This window comes from Pezoporus wallicus, unplaced genomic scaffold (assembly GCF_028554395.1).
Source record: "Pezoporus wallicus isolate ANWC-B61680 ecotype Strahan unplaced genomic scaffold, APGP_CSIRO_Pwel_v1 contig_7853, whole genome shotgun sequence".
NCBI classification, from domain to species: domain Eukaryota; kingdom Metazoa; phylum Chordata; class Aves; order Psittaciformes; family Psittacidae; genus Pezoporus; species Pezoporus wallicus.
Genome location: NW_026641765.1, coordinates 792025 through 814168, shown reverse-complemented (window position 1 = coordinate 814168; position 22144 = coordinate 792025). Strand labels below are relative to the sequence as shown.

Here is a 22144-nt window from a genome sequence, read left to right as displayed (position 1 = left end):
GGGGTCTTTCACTGCCTGATTCCAGGTCCAGAAGAAACAACCATTCTTTCTCACCCAACCAAGTTACACGAGTTGGCAGCAAAGAAAACACAAGAAACTCACAAAAGTTGCAGTCTGATGACATGGGAAACAGCGACTCCTGAAGAATCCTGCTGTCCAGAGAAATCAATTTTCTTCATCTCTTCCTCTGCAAAACAGGCTGAGGAATGCCCTGTCCTGGAGGGGCATCATGAGGACTGGCTGTTGAATGTTTTGAACAGCATGACACAGTCACTCAGAGTCATTGGTAGCAGGCTAAACAGCTTGTGCTCTCTCATGCTGCCATGGAGAAGGGTCCACTCCTCTTCCAGCAGACAGCTGTGTGGCTCCTAACACAACAGCCACCTTCAGAGGCCTTTGGCAATACAATCATGATTGCACACGAAAATAAACTCATCAAAGAAGTGTAAATGAGGTCATGTTTAACCCATGAGACCACACCTACCCCACTCCCCCCATCAGAGCACCAGCTACACCTGATCCGTCTGGTACTCAGAGGCTTCTGACAGGCTTTCAGAGAAGCTCAGAAAGTTCTCCTGATACTCAGAGCAAACGATTTCAAATCTGTAGTGCCTGAACTCTGCTGCGAAGGTACCAAAGAAGCACACAAGGCACATCACCAGGCCCCACTGGATCCTGGAGGCATGCATGTGAATGCCCTGTGCCATGAGGATAAAATCTGGAAGAGGAAAGTCAAGGAGAACTAATGGGAGCAGAGACACCAACTGGCATGAGAGAAAGCCAACAGGGAAGACAATCAAATCTTAACAAAGTCCCCTGGATGACAGTCAACCCATCCAGCAATCAGGAAAGCATGAACATGGAGGGCAAAGATGGAAGGGATGTCAGGTATCCAACAACACCCATGGAGAGCAGCAGCTCTCCTATACATACCAGGGCTTCCTGATCCCAATTCAGGCTGATAAACATTTACCCACTGGCTTGCTTGCACATCCAACTATCCAGTGACAGAGCCAGCAAGCTGGGGATCTGGCTGTGGACCCCTACCTGCCAGGAGCCTCCCAGCAGGAACTGGAACAGACCTCTGCACTAGAGGCAATGGGAGCACCTTTCAACCTGTGCAATCCTTCTTTCTCTTCACAGCACCTGCAAAATCATCCCTTTCTGTGAAATCTGGAAGCATCAGTCTACATTGTATGGCATGTTATGCTGACAGGAAAACCAACACTTGTCAGAGCCAGAAACTGTCCTCCAGGCTCATGTATACTTCTTGGATTGCATACTGGCTGGCATCAGGGTCTCGCTGCTTGCTGTGTCTTGGGTTGTGCTGGAGTACTCCATAAAAGCAAATCTCAGCTCCCCTGAAGCAGAGGACACCTTCCTGAGCTGGGGACCTGCTCTAGCCCAATGCTCATCTCTAAACCTACTGGCTTTCTTGTGTCAGGAGGTCCTCCACATTCCAAGAATGCAGGATCACACATCTTCACAGGTACAACAAACAAGTAAGTAAGCAGCCTCTCCCATGCTTTAACTGCACAATGCAGGTAATCGGGGACTTTTCTTCTTGGGCTTAGTGTAAGTGATGAAAGCTTTATTTCAGCAAACAGCATTCTGTGTCTGGCTTTAAGGATCTTCTGCCTTTGCTGTAGTGTAAGAGTTATGCACAAGCTGCATGGGATAGGGAGCCAGCTCCAAGCCCTTGCAAAGCCAGGGTTGGGAGGCAAGAATGGGAGCCAAGAAGGCCCAAGGCCTTCAGCACCAAGCAGGTGGCTGGGCAGGGCTGAGTGCACCCAGCATGTCAGTACAGGAGTAGCAACACCCTGGCTTACCTGGCTACTCCTGGCACAGACCTCAGAAAACGGCAGCACAGCAGAAGCCCATCTCCTAGCATGCAGCCCTGCCTACCCCAACACATGTTGGGGGAGCTATGGGCTTGGGGCAAATGAGGAGGGGAGCACCACAAGAGTCAGGCGAAGTCCCACATTATGAATACCAAAGCATGATGCTCAGATACAAATTTTTCCAAGGAAGCTTAAGAGGCGATTGATGATACATCTTCATACCCATCTGCTATTCCTATGGACACTGGCTGAAATGTTCCAAACCAACTGAGTGACTAAGGAATTGTTTTATGAATAGGCTGTTACATGAAGAGGGGGATTAGCTTATTCCTCACCATTTATTCCTGTTTTCTTGTTTAATCCCAGAGCTAACGTTGATGCAACTATGCAGTGAATGGATCCACCTTAAACAAATACCCAGAGCACATGCTGCTGGTGTGAACTGAAGGGCTGGAGTGGGGCTGACAGGCACAAGGTGGAGAGGAAGCCACGTGTACATCCAGTCTGAGTGACCCTAGACCCCACAGCCCATAATTCATAAAGCACCTAGGCTTAACCCAAGGTCCACATGACTCAGCAGCTCTAAACTGTGATAACAGTCTTAAAAAGCAGCAGAGCTGGATGCAGTACCAGGGAGCATTTCAACAAGCACATCAAAATCTTTTTGTCTTCAGAAACCTGACTTCTTCCTTCATTCCTTTGTTCTCCTGAGCATGTTTATCTCGGTATTTTGCATGATCTTAAATGCTACTGTGTAGGTAAGCAGCAGTGTTATTACATCACACAGATACTATTCAATATTGTAACCCCTTTGGATATTACTAAGAAGTTTTAGAGATCTTTATGAAGTAAGAAAGCCCACCTATGAAGCAGTGTGTCCTGGAAAAACACAAGTACCAAAATGAGCCAATCATAGGATTATGCCATAAACACAAGCTGAGCAGCATTCCTTAATTCTTTGAGATCCTAGGAAGAGATGTGAGAAGAGCCAGCACTCCCTGCTGCAGCATGTGTCAGACATGTATGACACCCAGCTTCCCAGGGAGCGGGACAAAAGGATACAGAGCACCATGCAGAGGGTGATGCTGGCTGACAGGGCGACTCGTGGAATCCCGACTTTCCGCCCCTCATTCTTCAGGTTGATCTTGAGGGTGAGGGCAGACTGGATCCAGCATGCCAAGGTCCCAAAACCAAAGGTCAGTGATGTGCCCACAAGGTGGATCTCCTCATCACTGGAAAGCTAGGAACAAATAAAACAGTGACTGTTTGGATGCAACAGGGATTATTTGCTATCTACCTTGGATTGCTGCTGGGGTGGGATAAAGGAGAGTGGGAATCACTGGGGTTTGAGACAGAGATGCTGTACCATTTCTTCTGGCAGATGTGCAAGGTGTAACATAATCAAGATGAGCTGACAGCTGTTACAGTCAAGCAGATCTTCTGCCCAAGGCCCAAGCACAGTGGAAAACACAGTTGCTTGGTGACTGTCTCCACAGCTCCCTGACAAGATTCACCAATGCAGAGCTCAGAAATAAATCCTTCCCTGGCTTGATGCAATAGCCAGGATAGGCAAGAACAACCTGCTGTGGCCTTGTACAGGTCTATGCAATGGATGCAAACTGTGAATCCAGCCTCATGGAGCAGTGCTGCCTGGAGCAAAGGGCTCCCGTGTCTCACGGGGGTCAATGACTGTGCAATACTGCAAGGCAAAGGGACAGATAGGTTCAACAAGCAAGAATCTCCAAAGAGAACCCTTGAGGCTGTAATTCCATTCAGAAAGTCCAGCATGGACAAGACTTAAGCCAAACAATTTCCTTCTTCCCTCTGCCTCAGACGCTTTTCTAGAAAGTCTGTAACTCCTCCCTGCAGCCTTGATTCCTGTTTGGTGATTCAACAAATTCCCATCAAACAAGACACAATATGCAAGGTAACAGCCCAGTTACTAAGCCTTCGCTGATCCCTTTCCTTCCTACCTCGAGTTTTTTTTTTTTTCAAAGGTATGTCCAAATCATAGCACAGGCAAAAATGGGATTGAGCTGCCCTTCCCAAGGTAGCCCACTACAAGGGACTCAGCCAACAATGTCCCTCTAACACATACAACCTGTAATTTTCTGGAAATATTATTTCATCAGAAATATGCCACATTCAGCTCAGCAGTCAGGCAGGAAAAAAACATGGACTAAGGTCTCATTACCATACACTTTCATGGCTTGGCAAAAAATATAAGCAGAGATACAGGTAACTAACAAGTAATTAGTTCAGAATTTATAACCAGATATGATTCAAAGTACCCACTTCTAAATCACAATTATTTGCTCTGAGGAATGAAAAAGGAAGGAGAGGTTGAAACTGCTTTCTAGTGCCTGCTTTGTACTAGAAATACTCTTCCCACATCTGGACAAAGCTGTTACAAAAGCCTCATAGCTCCTAGCTGGGAAGCTCTTGTTAAAAAACGACTTGTGCTGTGGAGTTAGGAAAATCAGGTCCAAAACAGTCAAATTACCTCACACCTCACTCAAAAAAAAGAAGCAACCAAACAAAAAGATGATGGCTGTAAAGGACAAAAAGTTCCTGCAATTGCTCCACGACCCAAACAGGTACTCACCCCCCACAAAACGAGTACTTTTTCTGTACTAGCAAGAGAAACAACTCCCTGCCTGCAAACCCAGGAAAGACGACAGCCTACACTGACCTATCTCTGTTCCTGCCATTTCTGGGGGTCATTACTTGCACATAATGAAAGAGACAGAGCATCAAAACAGCAAAGGGATGGGGAAATCCAAGTGACACTGCCTTGATTTTCACTGCAGAACTAACAGACACCCATGATCACAGTGGACACCCAACCCTACAGAGCAACACTGTGGCACTGGCAGCTTGTCTGTGTAACACTGCAGAACAGATCGAGAATCAGAGATACTGCATTGAGGCGCCTCTCACATTAGTAAAAGTCCCTCTCGTGGCCAGTCTGAGGACAAGCAAGAGATAGATTTAAACGTATTTCAGAGGAAGGACACACAACTATTTCCCCTGTACGGGCACCTGTGCGTCTGTTGGCACAGATGCATACATAAACTCAGTCTTTTTACCTAGGACCATCTGTGCCAACACCCAGGGCTCAAGAGTTTGAATAGGTTCTCTGTCCGGCTTTTGGCAGGTCAAGTGCAAGCATGCTGATGCAAATCCTGCCGGGAACACATGAAAAATGACTGTGGCCCTTCATCTCAGCATGCTAGTGGAGCCACAGAGGTGGCAGAGCAGCTACGAGAAGGGCTGCAGCACAGCCAGACACATGATCTTCTGAGCTCACATCACAGGTAGTTCAAAGGCCTAAGCAGATCACCTAGAAAGGCAGATCCTCACAGCAAAAGGAACCTCAGAGTACGGACACAGCAGCCCAAGCCTGGAGTGGAGTACCTGGAAGTTGCCGAGTAGGGTCATCCCAAAAGAGGCCGAGCATAATGCCACCAGGCCGCTGACATTCAGCCAAGGGTTTAGCACCTTCGGCTTCAGCTGAATGAAGCGCAGGATAGCCAAAACAAGTACTGAGAAGGAAACAGAATGCAAGGCGTGTCATTAGGTAGAACATGCAGCAATAACCCACCTGGCTGGGAACTCAAAAACCCCTCACCCTCTTCCCACCCAGGGGCAGAGCTCAGTGCACGCTAGCTAACCGAGTGCTTCTGCATGGCCCTCTCCTGCGTAGTCATGGATGAGACTAAGCACAGGAAGCATTGCTCTTGTAATCCAGTTACACCAAGCTCCCATGTTTCCTTTTCCCATGATGTTTTTTGTCTAGGATATGGGTTGCAAATTTTCTGGGGGAAAGAACACCACCTTCCTATTTGCCTGTGGAGTTCCCAGCACATAGGCTATCACATATATACCATGCAGCCACATCACAGCAGCTCGGCTTGAATCAAGTTTCACTCCACTCATGAGCTCTCTTGTGGTAGGTACATCAAACTCCACTTGCATTAGAAAATGTATGGATAACACACACATATTTCTGCAGGTTTTGCCAAAATGCCCACTGCCTCTTCTCTTCTGGACTGCGTCCCTGGTGCCATGAACATAAGCCAAAATATGGCACTAATGTTCTGGGAAAACTGGAAGAGCAGTCCTTCCAAGCTTATAATTAGCCCAAGCACTCTGATAAGTTATATGATACATGATATGACATGATATGATATAACCCCAGGAGATATTCACATCGTATATTCTTGCCCTCCCTAAGGAATGCTGCATGGAACAACACAGAAAGCCAGGCAATCATTTGGCCTTCAGATGGGATTCAAACCAGACCACTAAAAAGCAATATAGATGAACAGGGAAATTTACTGGTTGCTGCCAAACACCTTCTTATGCTTATGCTCAAACACACAGCATGCAGGTCATATTGTAAATTGCCTGTGTGAATCCCATCAGGCCCCATGGACTTGTAAACATTCAGCCGATACAGCTAGTCCATTACAATTCTAGCATCCACAAATGGAGAGTCACCATTCCTGTACTGACTCAGGGGACCATACAGCCCAAGGTCCATCAGTATTATTAAAGACTGAGGCAAAAAAAAACCAGTGAATGTCTCTGCTTTATCTTAATCTATTAGTCAGGTGACCATCTTCAACAAGTATCAGTCCCATGTTTTCTTTAGACCTCTTGCTATTAACATACTTTAAAAAGCCCCTCTTGTCATCTAACACATCATTAGCCAGTTTCAACTCTGAGTTTTCGCCTTCCGTGTCTTCCCCCTCCATATATGAACTACAGCTCTGTAATCTTCCTGCAAAGCCTGACCTTGCCTCCAGAGACCATACAATTTCTTCTTCCTCTTATGCACCACGAGGAGTTCCCTGTTCAGTAAAGCTGGTCTTCTGCTCCACTTGCTTCACTTATGACACATTGGGATTGCATGCTCCTGTGCTTCTAAAGGGTGATTCTTAAAAACTGACCAGCACTGATGGACTCCTAAACCCTCAAAAGCAGATTCCCAGGGTACTCTTCTAAACAACTCCCTGAACAGTTTAAAGTTTGCTTTCTTGAAATCCGGTGCTGCAATTCTGCTGTCCTTTTTCTCATTACAACACACTTTGAACTCAACCATTTCATGATCACTATGGCCAAGGCAGCCACCTACCAGCAAGTCTCCCACAATACATTTGCAGTCTGGAGGTTCCCTGGTTATATTTCTTCTTGTCATGGGAAGAAGCAGCAACAAAACTGTACAGTACAGCTTAGCTTCATAAAGCTTCTGTTTACCTGCCTTCTTCACACCAGCTGCTCTCCTCACACTCGTGACTGCTACCCTCATGTCCACACAATGCACATGTTGAATGATCATCAAGCCAACTCCTGACTTTTCATAACACGCTTGGACTTGCTGGGATTTGGTGCAGGTCCACAAAGGCTGCATGAACAGAGTGATCTGCAGAAATGGGGCCTTACCTGGAAGCAGCTGCAAAGGCAGGCATGTACTTACTGCTGTCAAACAGCTACATTAATGTAAGAAGCAGCATGCTATGCACATGTTGTTTTAAGTGGTTTGGGGGGCAGAAGTTTAAATCATATCATGGTAATTACATTGCACTGGGTGTCAGGCACACAAATAAGATGTGTGCAAGACCTGGCCTTAGCACAAACTGAAGCCAGAATTATTTCTACTAATTGAGACCCTGGCTCAATATGTACATCAGGATCTAAGTTTGAAATAAAGCCATACACAGAAACAAGGTGTAAGGATGCCTGAAGTCCACTCTCAAGTGATACTTGAAACAAGGAAATTCATGTAAAAGTTCATGACTAAACATTTTACCAGGTTTTACATCTGAAGCCTCATTTTCATTATGTCAGATTAAGACTGGTAAAGTATCTTACTAGTGCACATACAGGTCTGGATTAATTTCAAACTCAACTGAATTGAATTTCCCAGGTTTCTGAGAAGAAACACTGTGCCTTTCACAGGCAGCAAGGGTGGAATCCATACTTTGACAGAATAGCTCAGAGCAAACTGTAAATCACCTCATACAGGAAAAGACAAATGCAAGTATTACTAAAGAAGAGCAAATCATGGAATGAGTTATTTGCCTTTTAAGTTTGGGATAATTTGCTCAAAATACATACAGGTGAAGGTAACAAACAGTTTTAAGAACCAAAAACAGACAACTTTTTTCAAGTACTAGTCAGATATTTCTTGTCTTTATGGTGTTTCCCCTCTCACTTCCACTGCTGGAAAACGTCAGTGAACTTTCACAGATTAAGTAACAGAATTTAGGAAGGGGTGAGAGAGGACTTCAGTATGGATGCTGTTTTGCATAATCAGTTGCCTCATTTGTTGATATTCCCATGCAATTATCTCACATTTACAGATTACAACAAAGCCCCAACGTACAATGAAAAACACAGATTCAAGACCAAGGATAAATCAGAATAAATCAGAAACCAATAAAGCACAAATGCATCCAGCTTCATTCTGCCTTTCTACAAAAGAAGACAAAAATGATACCATCTTAATCAGTGGTAATTGCAGTTTAAATTATTTCACAACATCAAGAACATGTATGGGATATCACTTATGTTTCAGTGACTTCTTAAAACAAATGATGAGAGAGAAAGAGACATTTCCCTGGTGGTTCCTACCTAGAAATGCCGCCATGTTCATGACTTGGCTAAACACGCAGCTTGCAGGAGGTGCGTCACCTGCAATACTTGGGAAATACAAAGTGTGTCATGGTAACTCTAGATGGCAAAGACATAAATAACAGCCATTAGTCAGAACAGTAATTGGAAGAAAAATCATCCGCTTACCTTATATAAGGTGGTCTTTTGGAACCGGGTGTCCTAAGAGAGATAGATGCATAGGAACAAAGAGTCAAGATTTTCTTTGCTATTTAGCTTTCACTGGTTTATTATTCTAAAGAAACAAGTGACTGACCGTAAAGCCCACAACCAGTTCTTACCTATCCAGTACATTTAGTGGGATAATTTTGTTATCCTCCACTGCTATAAAGTACCTGAAAAGAAAAAAAAAAAACAAAACACAAAACAACAAAAGATGAAAACAGTGCAAGACCTCATCCTGGCTTCAATTCCAAATATCCCTCAAACAATACATTAAGTGTCTCAAAGCCCACTGGCAGGACCAGGTGGAGGCAGCCTGTGTTCCTCTGTTCAAGCAGGCAGTTTTGCTCACTTCCCAGCCTAACTATGCACCTTTCTTTGTCTTGCATGTTTTGCATGGTCAGGTAGACAAACAGGGTCATTGAATTGAGCTGCCTTAAAAATAACCAACCAGGTGAATGTTTTCATTTTTAATCTGAAGAATTTGATCCACCTGGTTTACCTTGGTGCCTCAGGAAAAAGCTGTTTTAATGCAGACAGCATGGGACAAGAAGAAGAACAAGCAACAGATCAAATAAATGGCTTAAGTTGCCCCCACTGCTGAAAAGTAACATCCACAGGACAGTCAAAGTCATATCCTACAATATAACTGCTTCTCAAGCTGAGCACAGCTGCTGATTGCACATTTATCACTCCCAAATTCATGCTGCAGTGGTCTGCCTTCATGCTTGGAGAGACCCCACCTCAGGAAAATGCATGTCTCATGGGCATTTTTGTACAAAGCCTTAAGTGAGAAAGTGAGGTGTCAGCATTAAGATGCTGGCAGGTTGCCACTGCAGTGCTGGATGCTGTAGATTTTGAGTCTGCACCCCAAAGCAGGGCCTAAGTGTTTCTCCATGAGCTTTGCCCAGTCATTTAAAGACAGCATGACGAAAGGGGATTTTTGCATTTTTGTCTGTCTCTTTTCAAGCAGCTCCCACCAGTAACATGGGCCAGGAAGAAGGCAAGGTCAGAATCTTGGCCTGGGGAGCACAGTAACTCAGCAACAAAAATATGATCCTCCAGGCCATGAACTGGTACAGACTGGTCCCTGCCCCTGTCATTTGCCTTCCCAACCCACAATAACTCAAGGACAGAGCATCCCCAAAAAACTCTCCATATGCAGCCCACACCACAGCAGTACTTCCAACTGCCCCAGCTTCATTTGCTCTCTCAAATTACCAGCAGAAGATAACTTACACTATCCATAATCCAGCTGATGTAAACACAGTAAACACAAGAGGTAAAAACATCCACACGCTGTATTTCTTGCCATCCATACCTGCTAGAAACAAAGAACAAAGTAAAAACAAAAGAAAGAGGGCAGAGTTACCCACCCATCTCACACACACACCACTTTGAAAGCAGGAAGAGCATCCACACATCCACAGGTGCTGAAGCATTCCAAGATCAAGCTCCTAACAGGCAGCAGGCGCTGCAAACATTTCATACTGTTATTACTGCCATAAGGGGTTAAGCTGCTGCACACTGGCAGCATCATCTGTGCTGTGCATAAAAACCAAGGCATAGAGCCTAGAGTTGTGGAGGGGGAGACTTTTCAGACATACCTACAGAATTTGAGTGGCTTTCTAAGTATTTTTCTCCAGCATTTTCCACAAGGTGACACTGCAAGACCCGCAGCACTAAGTCCCTGCTACTTTCCATAGGCATAAGGCAAAGCAGCCTCCTTCCCAGGATCATTACCGATTCCACACATGCTGCCTCAGCAAAGCCTGCAGCATGAAGAGAGAAGGATGCACGTGCCGTTTCCTCATGTCCACAAAGCACATGATCTGCTCCCATCCTGGTTGCAGCAGTCAGCTAAAAATAGCCTTCAGCCACATCCAGAGCAGAGCCAAGCTCAAGTGCCAGCACCCAAAGAACTGTCAGGACAAGGCGTTGCAAACAGGATCAGCTCTTGACATGTAGGCACTGTGAAATCCTGCAAGGGGCTAGGGATGCTGCATACACCACCTCCTGAGGAAGCATTTGTCCTCCAGGCAAGACTACTCAGTGAGCACCTGAGACGCAGGGGCTGTTCCTGTGACATGTGCAATTCAGAAATGCTGCTGTGTTGCTGTGCTGTGGTCAGAGTCCTGTGCCTCCCTGACAGTTCTCTGACAACAGATCAAATATTTCCTCATGCTCTGTCCTCCTCCATAAGTGTTCTTCCAGGCACTGGCATAGCCAAGAGACATAGAGAGCAAACAACGCGAGGCTCAAGGCTCCAGCACCTGCTTTAGTTTCACCACAGCAGCAGCACCTGCACCCCTGCATTCTGCAGCCTTCTCTCTCCTGCAGCCTGCTGTAGGGCAGGCATTCCCTGGGGTCACTGTGGTCCACACAGGACAGTGAGGCACCCTGGGGTGTTAAGGCAGCTCAGGCATGGTGGCCTTTCACTACAGCCTGCTTGTATTTGCAGCTCAGTTGTCTCATCCAGGTCCTTAAAGCAATGACTCTTCCATTTGCTCCAGAGAAGAAAAGAAGTTGTCCTCCTCTCAGTTCTCCAGGCCTTCCTATATCTGCTGCACGGGAACCATGGTCTCTCTGGGCTGTTACTCTGCTCTCTCCCCTCTGTGATTACCCACAGAAAAGAGTGAGCATCCTCACTGTGTCACAGCCAGCTCCCTAGCTCACCACTCCCACAAGACAGCCATGGGCTGCAAAGGCAACACTGGCCTAACACTGCTTGGGTCCCACAGAGGCAGAGACTGAAGGAACCGAGGTCAGGCTCCTCAGACCCTTCAGAAAGCAGGGCAACATCAGATTTGCCCCTACAGGTCTTCCCTGTACATCACCTGGCAGGCACACAGAAGAACACCCTTGCAGTACCCTGAGCCACACTACACTTGCAAAAAACCATGAGGCCACGGTTTGGTACTATCTGTACAGATAGCCTCAAGTGAGGCTGAACTGCAAATATTAAAAGACAGAAAAGCAATCAGATAATGTTTCCTCCCTGGCTTGGGAGCACAGAGAACTGCAGACAGGGAGCATGAAATGCTGTAAGTATTAAGTACCTCAATTTAAAAGGCAGTCAGCTCCGACATGAATCCAGATTTTTAGCACAGTGTAACAGGTCAGAGGAAATTATCAATGAGGGTGGACTCATCTCTATTTGTTTTCTCCTGCACAGGAGACACAAAGCATTTCATAGCTCTGTTCCCCATATAGCCCCTGCTGTAGCAGTTGCAATTACTCTGCAAAGTGCTGCCCCTGCACTTATGCAGCCCATCAACATGCAGCAGCATCCCTTATCCCATGGTGTTACTGTTGTTCTGGTACTGGGAGACCTGGACCAGAAATGTCCTGGACCAGGTGCTGTGTCCCTGGCAGTACAGTCCCCAAATGCCAGTACACACGGCAGCCGCAGCCATAGCCAAGTTCCCCATTCCTGTCTTGGCTGAAAGGAAGTGGACAGGTCACCTTCTGTTACAGCCCACGTTTCCTCTGCAACGTAATTGCTGCTAACCAGTGCTCAACACTCCTTTCTCTGGTGGTGGATGGACTAAGCCAAGGTAACACAATTCTTTCAGGTCAGGGGATGGCAGATCTTATGATTTATCCTTCCTCTTTGGAAAGGTATAAAGGATTCATTTACGCAATAAAAGCAAATACTAGCCGTTACACTTGTCATCATTAACCGAATGCCACAGCTCCTCCATGTTCCAGCATGCCTCCCAGACAAGAAACAGCAGCCTCTGCAAGATATTTCATCGTTGTCTGTCATGAAGAGAGGAAGGTGGCACAGGACTTTTATGGGGCTTTTCCCCCAGGCGAAGCAGCAAGTCAGCACACAGAGAGGGAGATTCCAGACCAGGATGAGGCAGAGAAATGTAAAAACGCTGTCCATTTAACCATTACTCTCTGCTGAGCTCTGCAATGGAGCAGGGGTAGGTCTGGAGCTCAGCCTCATCAAAGTCAGTGCGACATAGCCACAGACTCCCTTGGAAAACAGCCCTGTGTTCAATATTCACTATGCCATACAGAGTCCCCTTCTATTGACCACTAACAGAAAATGACATCCAAAATCACTGCATATTAATCGTCTAGCCTTGTATGGTCTTCCATCAAAGAGAAGGACACTCTTACAAAGCCTACTACCTGTGGACCTTGCCGTCACCATCCTAGCTAGCTAGGCCATGGCATTTAAACTTCAGGTGTAAAGGGTGGAGCCAGTTCTGCGCAAGCTGCGCCTCACCTAAAACATCCACTGCACAGGCCGGAAGAGCTTACTCTCACTTGTCTGCATGGGCGGGCAAGGGTCTAAACGGTAGGTGACAAAGTGCATGGGAAGCTGCAGATCCAACCTTGCATGTGGGCGGACCAGAGCATGGGTAGCTTGAGTTAGCTCAGGAGTTGACAGTTGTGGTCAGACACTTCCTGATTGCCTAAGCAGCCTTTTTCCAATCAGATTTGGATATCCCACTTGCCCTTGGTCATCGTGCTTGTAGTAAGCGTGGTTAAAGCCCTTCCCAAATCTTCACTCGCGAAGCCAAGCCATCGAATGACTATGGCAGAGCTCAGCACCCCAATAGGAAGCCAGGTCCATAGTTTGGAGCAACACATTCATTTCAACTGGTTAAAAAGAAACACCTAGAGAACACATTCCCTGCGCACCTCTCAGCATGGCTGGGCTCACACCAAAGAGGAAGGACAGCACTCCCAGGGAGTACAACAGTGACCTCTGTGGAGCCAGGTTTTCACCAGAGCTCAGCGCAGCCAGGGCTGGGATGTTTTGGAAAACAGGCACTCCACATCAGGCCAGCCAGCCATACAGGTTGCCGAGCTCTATGTAAACCTGCCTCTCACAGCAGCAACAAGAACTGACCAGGAAAGTATGCTGCCACTATGCACCCTCCTCCCACAGGCTCCACATAGAATGGGTGCAGGACAGCATGAGCAAGGACTCTCTGGCATACCCTTGGAGGAGAGCAGGCGAGCAATGACTGGACCAACAGTGTTGCTGGCCCCTGGCAGCCCACATGGGAGTGAACTGCCTGCATCTAGTGGATGAAATACCAAGAGAAGGAGAGAAGGGTCCCTTTCCCCCATGTCCCCAAATAGCAACACCTTCCAATGCTGTCTATTGACATATCCCACATGTGCTTGAAGATGTTTCAACATACCCACGTGGGCAGAGGAAGGTTTAAACCCAGGACTCAGCTCCTGCACATTTCTCATTTACTCCTTCCTGTGTTACTGGAGTGCCAAGAGCAAAGTTACATGTAACCTCACTTCCTTTCAAAGAAGCAGCCCCAAGCACATGCAAACCTGCCTACTTTTGCACTAGTGCTCAGCAGACATCATTCTCAGCAGTTCCCTTCAGATTAACCTCTCCTCTTCAGGGGTGACTCTGATGTTCTTGTCTTCAAGCTGGGAAACCTCCGTGCATGCTAAGACCAGCACCTCTAACAGCAGACAGAAATAAGAGCACAAGGAACCCAAATGACAGCCTTGCCTGCAGCACCAGGGCAGTTTAGCCAAAATAAAATGCTGAGAGCTATAGGAAAAATAACCTAAATTCTCTGTGGGAAACACAGAAACAATTTCTTTGACAGCTAATTGCTCCACAGGGATGACATAAAGCCAGCCTTGCTCTCCACAGCTCTGCTCTGCATTGCTGTCATGACCAGTGATGCCAATCTGAGCAGTCAACTCCAGCTGGCGACAACAGCCATTTTTCCTGGCCCATGTTTTCCCAAATAAACGCACTGTGCCCAGAAGGCAGTTGGTAATTGCACACACCCATTTGTCTTCCATTTTTAAGGCTTGCTCAGTAAGCTTTCAGTGACAGAAAGCCTTCGTGGTGCAATGGATCCCCAAGGCTAATAAAAATACATTTTCAGATTCATAGAACACCCCAGCTAGAGACAGCCCACCTTCCCAAAATCTACCACTGGTTTTCCAGTCTCTCTTAACTCATGGTCTCACCCCAGAATTGCAAAAAAAACAACGAGGTTCACTCCTGCTGCCAGTTATAATGGGTCAGGGTGCAGAACTGCAAAGGGTTTCACATCAGCACTGCCACAGGGTGTGTCTTGAGAATTTCTTTTAATACAGGCTTATTCCCTTATCTCTAGTCCCATTTTTATCTCTACATCTGTTCAGATTGTGTCTACTGTTTGCTCTGCTTTTATTACCATTGCCCCACTACACCCCTTCGACCAATTAAGCTCCCATTCCTCTAATGTACGCACTTCAATTACAGCAGGCAGCTCACCAAACATGTACTGCCGCTTGCTCAAGGTTCATTTAATGTTGGCATCTTAATTTCATCTGCCAAGCAAAGGTACAGGTTCTTCCTGAAGTTGCTTTCATGAAAGAACATAAATGTAGAGGACATTAACAGCATCATATGTCTTTTTTAAGACTACAGCATGCATTTCAAGGGCCCATACACTAGCTGCATAATAAGCCAGAGCAATACTCTTGCATTCCAGAGTGTGAGGCCATTGCCCCATTTCAGAGAATAGGTACAGAGACAGAAGCACTGGGAGAAGGAGGACATTGTCCAAAACTAATGGCAAGTCATTAAGGATCACTGACAGCAACAATGAAGGGGAACAAACACAATTTGTCTTTTGGAGGAGCCCACTCTAGCTCTCTGTTGCATTTAAAAGCAAAACTAACCATAGTCAAGTGATACCTAACCACTGTAACTGAGCAGATACAAACCAGCACATTACACAACCTGCCACCTACAAGTCACAAATGCCAACATAACAAAGCAGTTATTTTCAGGTATCTCATTATCTCAATGTTCCCAGCCTGAGTGCACAATGAGAGAGACAAGGCATACCAAAGACTTGTAAGTAGTAACAGGAAAATAAAACAATGGGGTAACAGGAAAAGAAGCGATCCTGTCCCTCAGCAGGGTATGATGCTCTGCTTGTTCCAGGTACCCACTTACCATCTCAAGGGTGCACAGAAAAGCCATTTTCATTCATTTACATAACAGAGGAATGGGAAAAGGTAAACACATCTCTGGGTTGTGCAGAGATGAGGAAGCAGGAAATGCTTCAGTAATTCTGCAACAATTTTGAGAGGCAATGCTTCCACCTACAAAAAGGTCCATACGTGTTTCTTGTCTCATTTCACACACCGTAAATACATTCAGCATATTAAGGAGAAAGTTGGGCCAACACAAACCTAATGGAGACAGGGGAAGTGTACCAAAAAATGGAGCCTTCTAGTCACCAAAACATGGGGACAGATTAGGCTGTATTAGCATCTGCTTGCCCATACTATCACCTGATGAAGGTGGCAAAACACTGGCAGAGGTTGCCCAGAGAGGTGTTGGATGTGCCGTCCCTGGAGACATCCAAGGCCAGGCTGGATGTGGTTCTGGACAACCTGATCTAGCTGCAAATGTCCCTGCTCATTGCAGAGGGTTTCGATTAGATGACCTTTGAAGGTACCTTCCAACCCAAACCATTCTATGATTCTACATATTCAGCCTGAAGACTTGGTAAGAAGACCATGAGACCAACAGCATGGCCTACCCAGAGATAATCCAGCATCACCCCTCTGCACTCTGTCATTCAAAGAGTGCCCTTAGTATGCTGCTTCCTTCTCCATATTGTACTTAAAGGCCACTTAGGAAACAGTGTTGAGTCTGCCCTTTCACATTTGGTGTTGTATAGACCAGGCACATCCTGCTCTAGGCTCCTGGATATTATAAAAGAAACATTAATTTGCCATAAAAAGATTATTTTGTTATAAAAGAAAATAATTTGCCACTTTAGGATGAAAGGGATGTTTTGCAAGCTTTGACAGTGATGCAGTCTGACCTGTGCAACTACATTGGCCCATGCTGACTTCCACGAGATCCCACTCATATCACGATCAGGGCTTGGGCAGTCATGGCCCTCAGCCTGCAATAGGCAAAGAAGGCAGAGGCAGGAGACAGGTAAGGCAGAATTACATACCCAGCCTAGACAGAAGGAGCTGGGTCAGTGGGCGGTGAACAGACACAGGTGCATGTGGGAACAGACACAGCTTAAAGCGAGACTTACAGTGAGCTGAGGAGCATTTGCAGGTGCTGTGTGTTTGTTTGCCCCAAGGACTCCATTCTGTTGGGAGCGCCCACTGCAAGATTCAGCCCTCAATGACCTCAGGAGCTGCAAGAGACGGGTGGCATCAGTCCCTAGCAAATCCTCATAGTGTGAGTGTGTTGCACAGCCCTTGTTCCCAGGCAGATGCCTTACTCCCTCTCCAAGAGGGGAGGTACTCAAGACTGGGGCCACTTTAGCCAGAGCTCTCCTGAGATGCAAGGGAAGCCTCTAGCAGAACCTCAATGCAGACTCAACCTCACAATCCCACACCATCACCACAAGGGTGTATTTTTAACTTGCATTATTAGCCAGCCCTTTAGTCTGGGATGCTTATGAGAATGGCACTTTGCCCAAAGTCTCATCTGAACCCCACAGTGAAGAGTTGCTAGAAAATAATGAGGGTTATTTATTTCATTGTAAACCAAAAGACAGCAAAGCTCTCCCTGCTTCAGCTATGTTGTGAGGAAAGAGTCTCTTGAAAACATCTCCTTGCCCTGCAAGTAATACACAAATGCGGGCTGATGTTGTGGCAAAGCCAACAAAATCTGAGGCACCATGCAGACAGGCTGTCCAGTAATCATCCTCCACATTAACCACCCCAATCTAATAACTGCTGCCTGAACCAGCAGCAAGCAGAACGGGTGTTTCCTCCTCCCATAAGGTACAGTGATAACAACAGTGTATTAACAGATTGATAGGGTCTGCGGAGGTGTTTTATTTCCAAAAAACATGAATGCCTTCAAGCATTTCTAATGTGCATGAGCAAGCAAAACAAAGACACGCATTACAACGGAAGGGAATAGGAAGCCTGCTGAAAGGTTTGTCCCATTATCAGGAAAACAATGTAAGTGTAGGGAGTGGTGAACACCACAGGGAAGTGAAACCTGGTGAAGAAAGAGACAGGTATGTCATGCTGACTTACAGACAGCTTTGAAGGTAAAGAAAGACAGACTAAGCTCAGAAGAGCAGACTGGACAGAGCAGTTACTCCTGGTTATATTGTCTCCTTCTCCTGTATTTTTTGGATGAGAGCGCATGCCCTAGAATGCAAGAACAGTTCCAGGTCTCACTCCCTTTGCTACCTTGCCTTGTTTCGTCCCCAGCAAACACAAAACATACACTCAAGCTACAGAGCTTCCCATGCCTAATAAGCAGGGCTCTTCTGTTCATCTCATCTTTCACTTCTCCTGCCTCTTCCACCCCTTTTTTATCTACCACTTGGAAACACAAGCTCCTTTCTTCACTGCACTTTGCAGCTCTACATTTTTGAAGATATGTGCACTGTCCTCAAAGCAGCATTTCCTTCAGCTACACAAGTCAACACCACTGGCATTTACACCAGCAGAAGTGTAAATACCAAGCAGTCTGCACTTATCAGTCATGGGGAAAACACAAGGCCTGTGAGCTTTAAGAAACAATGGCACAGCACACGGAGCAATTTTCCCTCACCAGCCTCTTCAGCCACTACTCACATGGCAAACCGAGGTCCCCTTTCTTTAGGGGGGGAGCCCAGCATAGAGGGTGTCAAGGGTATAAACTACCATGTCAGTCTTTTGGCTCCGCTGAGACCTGTGGGAGTCATTCGCCCTGAGACAAGCACAAGGTAAGCAACCATACAGAGGCGTTTCTGTGGTGTTCCTCACTGCCATGCCAGCATCTCTCATTTTCAGGAATTAGTTACATTTATTTACTGGTATTCCAGGCTGCTGCAACCATAAATTGCTGTTTGCAGGGTACCCAGGTGAGTTACAGGAGGAAGGTGACAAACAACATTTCACTTCATGCAAACCTGTTGCAAACACAATTGACAGAGGGGACCAGAGAACAGCTTCCACTCATTAATCAGGGGTCAAGCCTGCAAGCCTGCTCTGACCAGAATCTCCATCATCCAGAGCGCTTAAAACTTCTGCTGTCTTTTGAAATGTTTTCAGAGACAGACTTTTCTGTGCCGCAAGAGACAGCATTAAACCACTTCTAAGAATATTCATCTGGGCCAAGATCACACTGGGGAGACTCTCCCTGACATCAAGTCCATCACTAAGCCCTGTCACTAAAGGCCTTGGCTACACACTTTACAAACACTTCCAGGGACACTGACACCACCACTACCCTGGGCAGCCTGTTCCAATGCCTCACCACCCTTCTGGTGAAGAAATTGTTCCTAAGATCCAGGCTAAATCTCCCCTGGTGCAGCTTGAGGCTGTTACCTCTTGTCCTGTCACTTGTTACGTGGGAGGAGAGACCGACCCCATCTCACTACATACTCCTTTCAGGTAGTTGGCGATAGCGATCAGGTCCCCTCTTGAGCCTTCTCCAGACTAAAGCCCCCAGTTCCCTTAGCCGTTCCTCATCAAACTTGTGCTCCAGACCCCTCACCAGCTTCATAATCCTTCTCTGGACCTGCTCCAGCACCTCAATTTCTCTTTTGCAGTGAGAGGCCCAGAACCTAACACAGGATTTGAGGTGCGGCGTCACCAGTGCTGAGTACAGGGCCATGATCACTACACTGCTCCACTCCTCCTGACCACACTGCTTTTGTACAGGCCAGGATGCTGTTGACCTTCTTGGCTGCCTGGGTATAAGCTGCCTCATGTTCAGCTCTATCAGCACCCCCAGGTGCTTTTCCTTTGGGCAGCTTTCCAGCCACTCTTTCCCAAGCCTGCAGAGTTCCATGGGCTTGTTGTGGCCCAAGTGCAGGACCTAGTAACAGCCCTGCGGTAACAAAAATGTCTTCTTGCTCAGGCAGCCACCACTACTAATCCCAGCAGTTTGGCACAGGGAGCAGGAAATAAGACTGGGAGGGCAGAATTTCTTTTCCCAACTACCTGGATCTGCCCCACTCTGGAAATCAAAAAGAGGAATCCAGGTGCTCCCTCCACCGTTGCAGCAGACTGGCAGCAGACAGTCCCTTCCCAGGGCTCCTCATGGGAGAGGCAGTCAGACCTCTCCTACTGGCACCAGGGAGCACTTCTGCCTCCCGTCCCACCAGACCTGCCAAACGTACCCTGCTCCACACAGGAGCACAGCTCAGCAAGTGCTGGGTGCTAGGGAGGAGGCCTCTGATTGTGGCGCTGGCAAGGTGGAGGGCGGGCTTCCCTCCGGTCCTGCACACAGAAGCAGCCCTCCGTGAGGGAGGCAGGGCTGCATGCCTGCCAAAAGCAAACACTCCTCGACTAAGCGAGCAGCACTCTCACAGAGGATGCTGCTCTAGTAGGCATTTCTCCCTTGCAGGCATGACCATGCAGAAGCAACCTCAACATTAAAAATCTGCATTAAACCCCATGCAAGGTAATCTGTAGCTACTTTAACAGTTCCTTTAGCGGCTTCTGAGGCTTCATCAGTCTTCTATACCTCTCCTCCCTCTCCCCTCATTCACTGCACCCTTCTCCCTCCAATTGTTCCCAATGTGCTTTGCTTCCCTTTCACCCCTCTCATCCTGCCTTCATCACTGCACTTCAGGTGCAACCTCTGCCACCTGTAGGGATGCAAGGCCAGGGACCCAGGCACCTAGAGACCTTTACAGGTCTTCTTGAGACAGCAAAAAATACCATTATTTGTATTTTAGAAAACTGGGGTAGTGACCATGAGGTCACACAGGCAATTGGTGGCACAGAGAAGCATCCACTGAATCCTGGTCTAAGCCCTCTACTGCAACAGCAACCTCCTTATCTGCCAGCCACCCCCACCCCACCCCACCCCCCGGCCTTCACAGTTTATACTTCTCATACTCTTGCCTAGGACCATATCTCCTATTTCCCACAGACCCTCCTCTGCTTCTTTGCTCCCACTTATCCTCACAATCTCAGGCTGCCCAGAAACAGCTAGGGGAGAAGAGAAAACCATGCTAAAGAGATTTCTTCCAAGAAAAAGCAATTCGAAATGCTGGTGTTCATAGTCACACATCCCTGCTCTGCATCTGAAAAAGCAAAAACTGCAGCACAGAGAATCTTAGGCAGGGAAATGAAACAACAGCACTGACTTCCACCACCCGGGCTCAGAAAATGCCAACAGCTGGGCACAAGGAAAATAATTTGACTTTGAACAGTGAAAACAGGAGCCAGATGTTTATCAAGCAAGTATGAGTACCTGTTCTTTTTTTACCCTGTTATGCAAAGGCAGAAAGCCAGCAGGAAGAAGCCCCCTTCTTTTAGGCAGTTTTATCCATTTGAGCAAGACATAACAGGCAGTCAGTGTGCTAGGATATACCTTTCGCACCCTTCCCCCCTTCCATATTGAGTTGCTATTCATAATTAACCATGCAAGTGTACTGTTGGTTGGCGTAAGGACTGTGTGAATATCGATTAAACAGTCCTTAAGGTCACTTTCCTGAAAAGCTTTGTTAAAACAAATAATAAATAAATAAGAAGCAGAAGGGAGGGTTAGTTCAGTGTTTCTCCAACCTTTACAACCTGAAGGCTCTGACTCAAAGGTCTGGCACAAGCATGCCAGAGAAAAAGCTGACTGAGACCACAAGTGACCCCCTCAGCACCCTGGGACATTAGCACCCAGCATCGGCTTTTCCCTTTCTACCATTCATGGGCAGGATCCCACACTTCCTTCCCTAACAGACAGCACTAGGCATGAACAGCCTTGCTTGAAACCTCTTCACTCCTGCACCCCAGGCATCCCGACAGGATTTGGAGAAGGCAGGACCTTCCCACTCCACAGCCTAAACCCAGGAAATTTTCTATACAGACCCATGCGAAGAGGCCCTGGCAGATGGCCCCACCGAGCTCACCTCTCCCAACCCCGAAAGGATGCCACAGGGGCGCTCCAGGGGAAGAGGGACGCCGACACCATAATCTAGGAGCTCTCTCCCACAGCAGGCTCCTTCAGGCCCGGGGTTAAGCGGCTCTAGCCGTGTTCACCACCCTGCGCCTACACCAGCAAGCTCCGGGGCGGATAACCAGGACCGGGACTCCAGCTACTGACCGGCGCTGCGGCACCTGCCGCCGGCCCCTCAGGGAGGTGAGCGCTCGCCACCCGCAGCCCGCCTGCTCCTTCTCACCCAGACACAGCACGGCCACCGGGGAGGAGAGAAACATGCTTGCGCCAGGCAGGCCCAGGAGGGGCCGGGCTCCCAACGGCCGCTCCCAGCCGCTGCCGGACGGCTCCTACCTGCGGGCGGCTCCGCTGCCTCTGACGGCACCTCCAGCCCCGGCGGCAGCGAGCGGGGGGGAGGGGGACCCGGTAAAAGCCGCACCGCCCCGCCCCGGATAGGCGGGGACTGCAGCCAGCTCCGCGGCGGCCCTGGGGAGCCACGGGGAGGTGTGGAGGAAAATCGCGCCGCGCCCACTGTAGGGGCCCGCTGGCCTAGATCCGTGCCCGTACTGACCCACACACCCTGCCTCTCATGACTGTCCAGCCT

General features: G+C 47.6%; 1 protein-coding gene across 2 annotated transcripts; it reads right to left on the bottom strand.

Moving 5' to 3' along the window:
- Nucleotides 1-440: 440 nt before the first annotated feature.
- Nucleotides 441-21940, bottom strand: TMEM150C (transmembrane protein 150C). Of its 2 annotated transcripts, none has more exons than XM_057425266.1 (8): nt 21895-21940; nt 9921-10002; nt 8801-8854; nt 8649-8681; nt 8481-8548; nt 5259-5386; nt 2904-3081; nt 441-718 (listed from the first exon to the last, which is right to left on the bottom strand). In XM_057425266.1, exons 2-8 carry the CDS (start codon nt 9998-10000, stop codon nt 510-512), a joined length of 750 nt encoding a protein of 249 aa, XP_057281249.1. In that variant the 5' UTR covers nt 10001-10002; nt 21895-21940; the 3' UTR covers nt 441-509. The 2 variants fall into 2 exon arrangements, with proteins under 2 accessions (XP_057281249.1, XP_057281250.1); XM_057425267.1 differs by having other exon boundaries at nt 9921-10005; nt 21895-21934.
- Between the last annotated feature and the right edge of the window lie 204 nt (nt 21941-22144).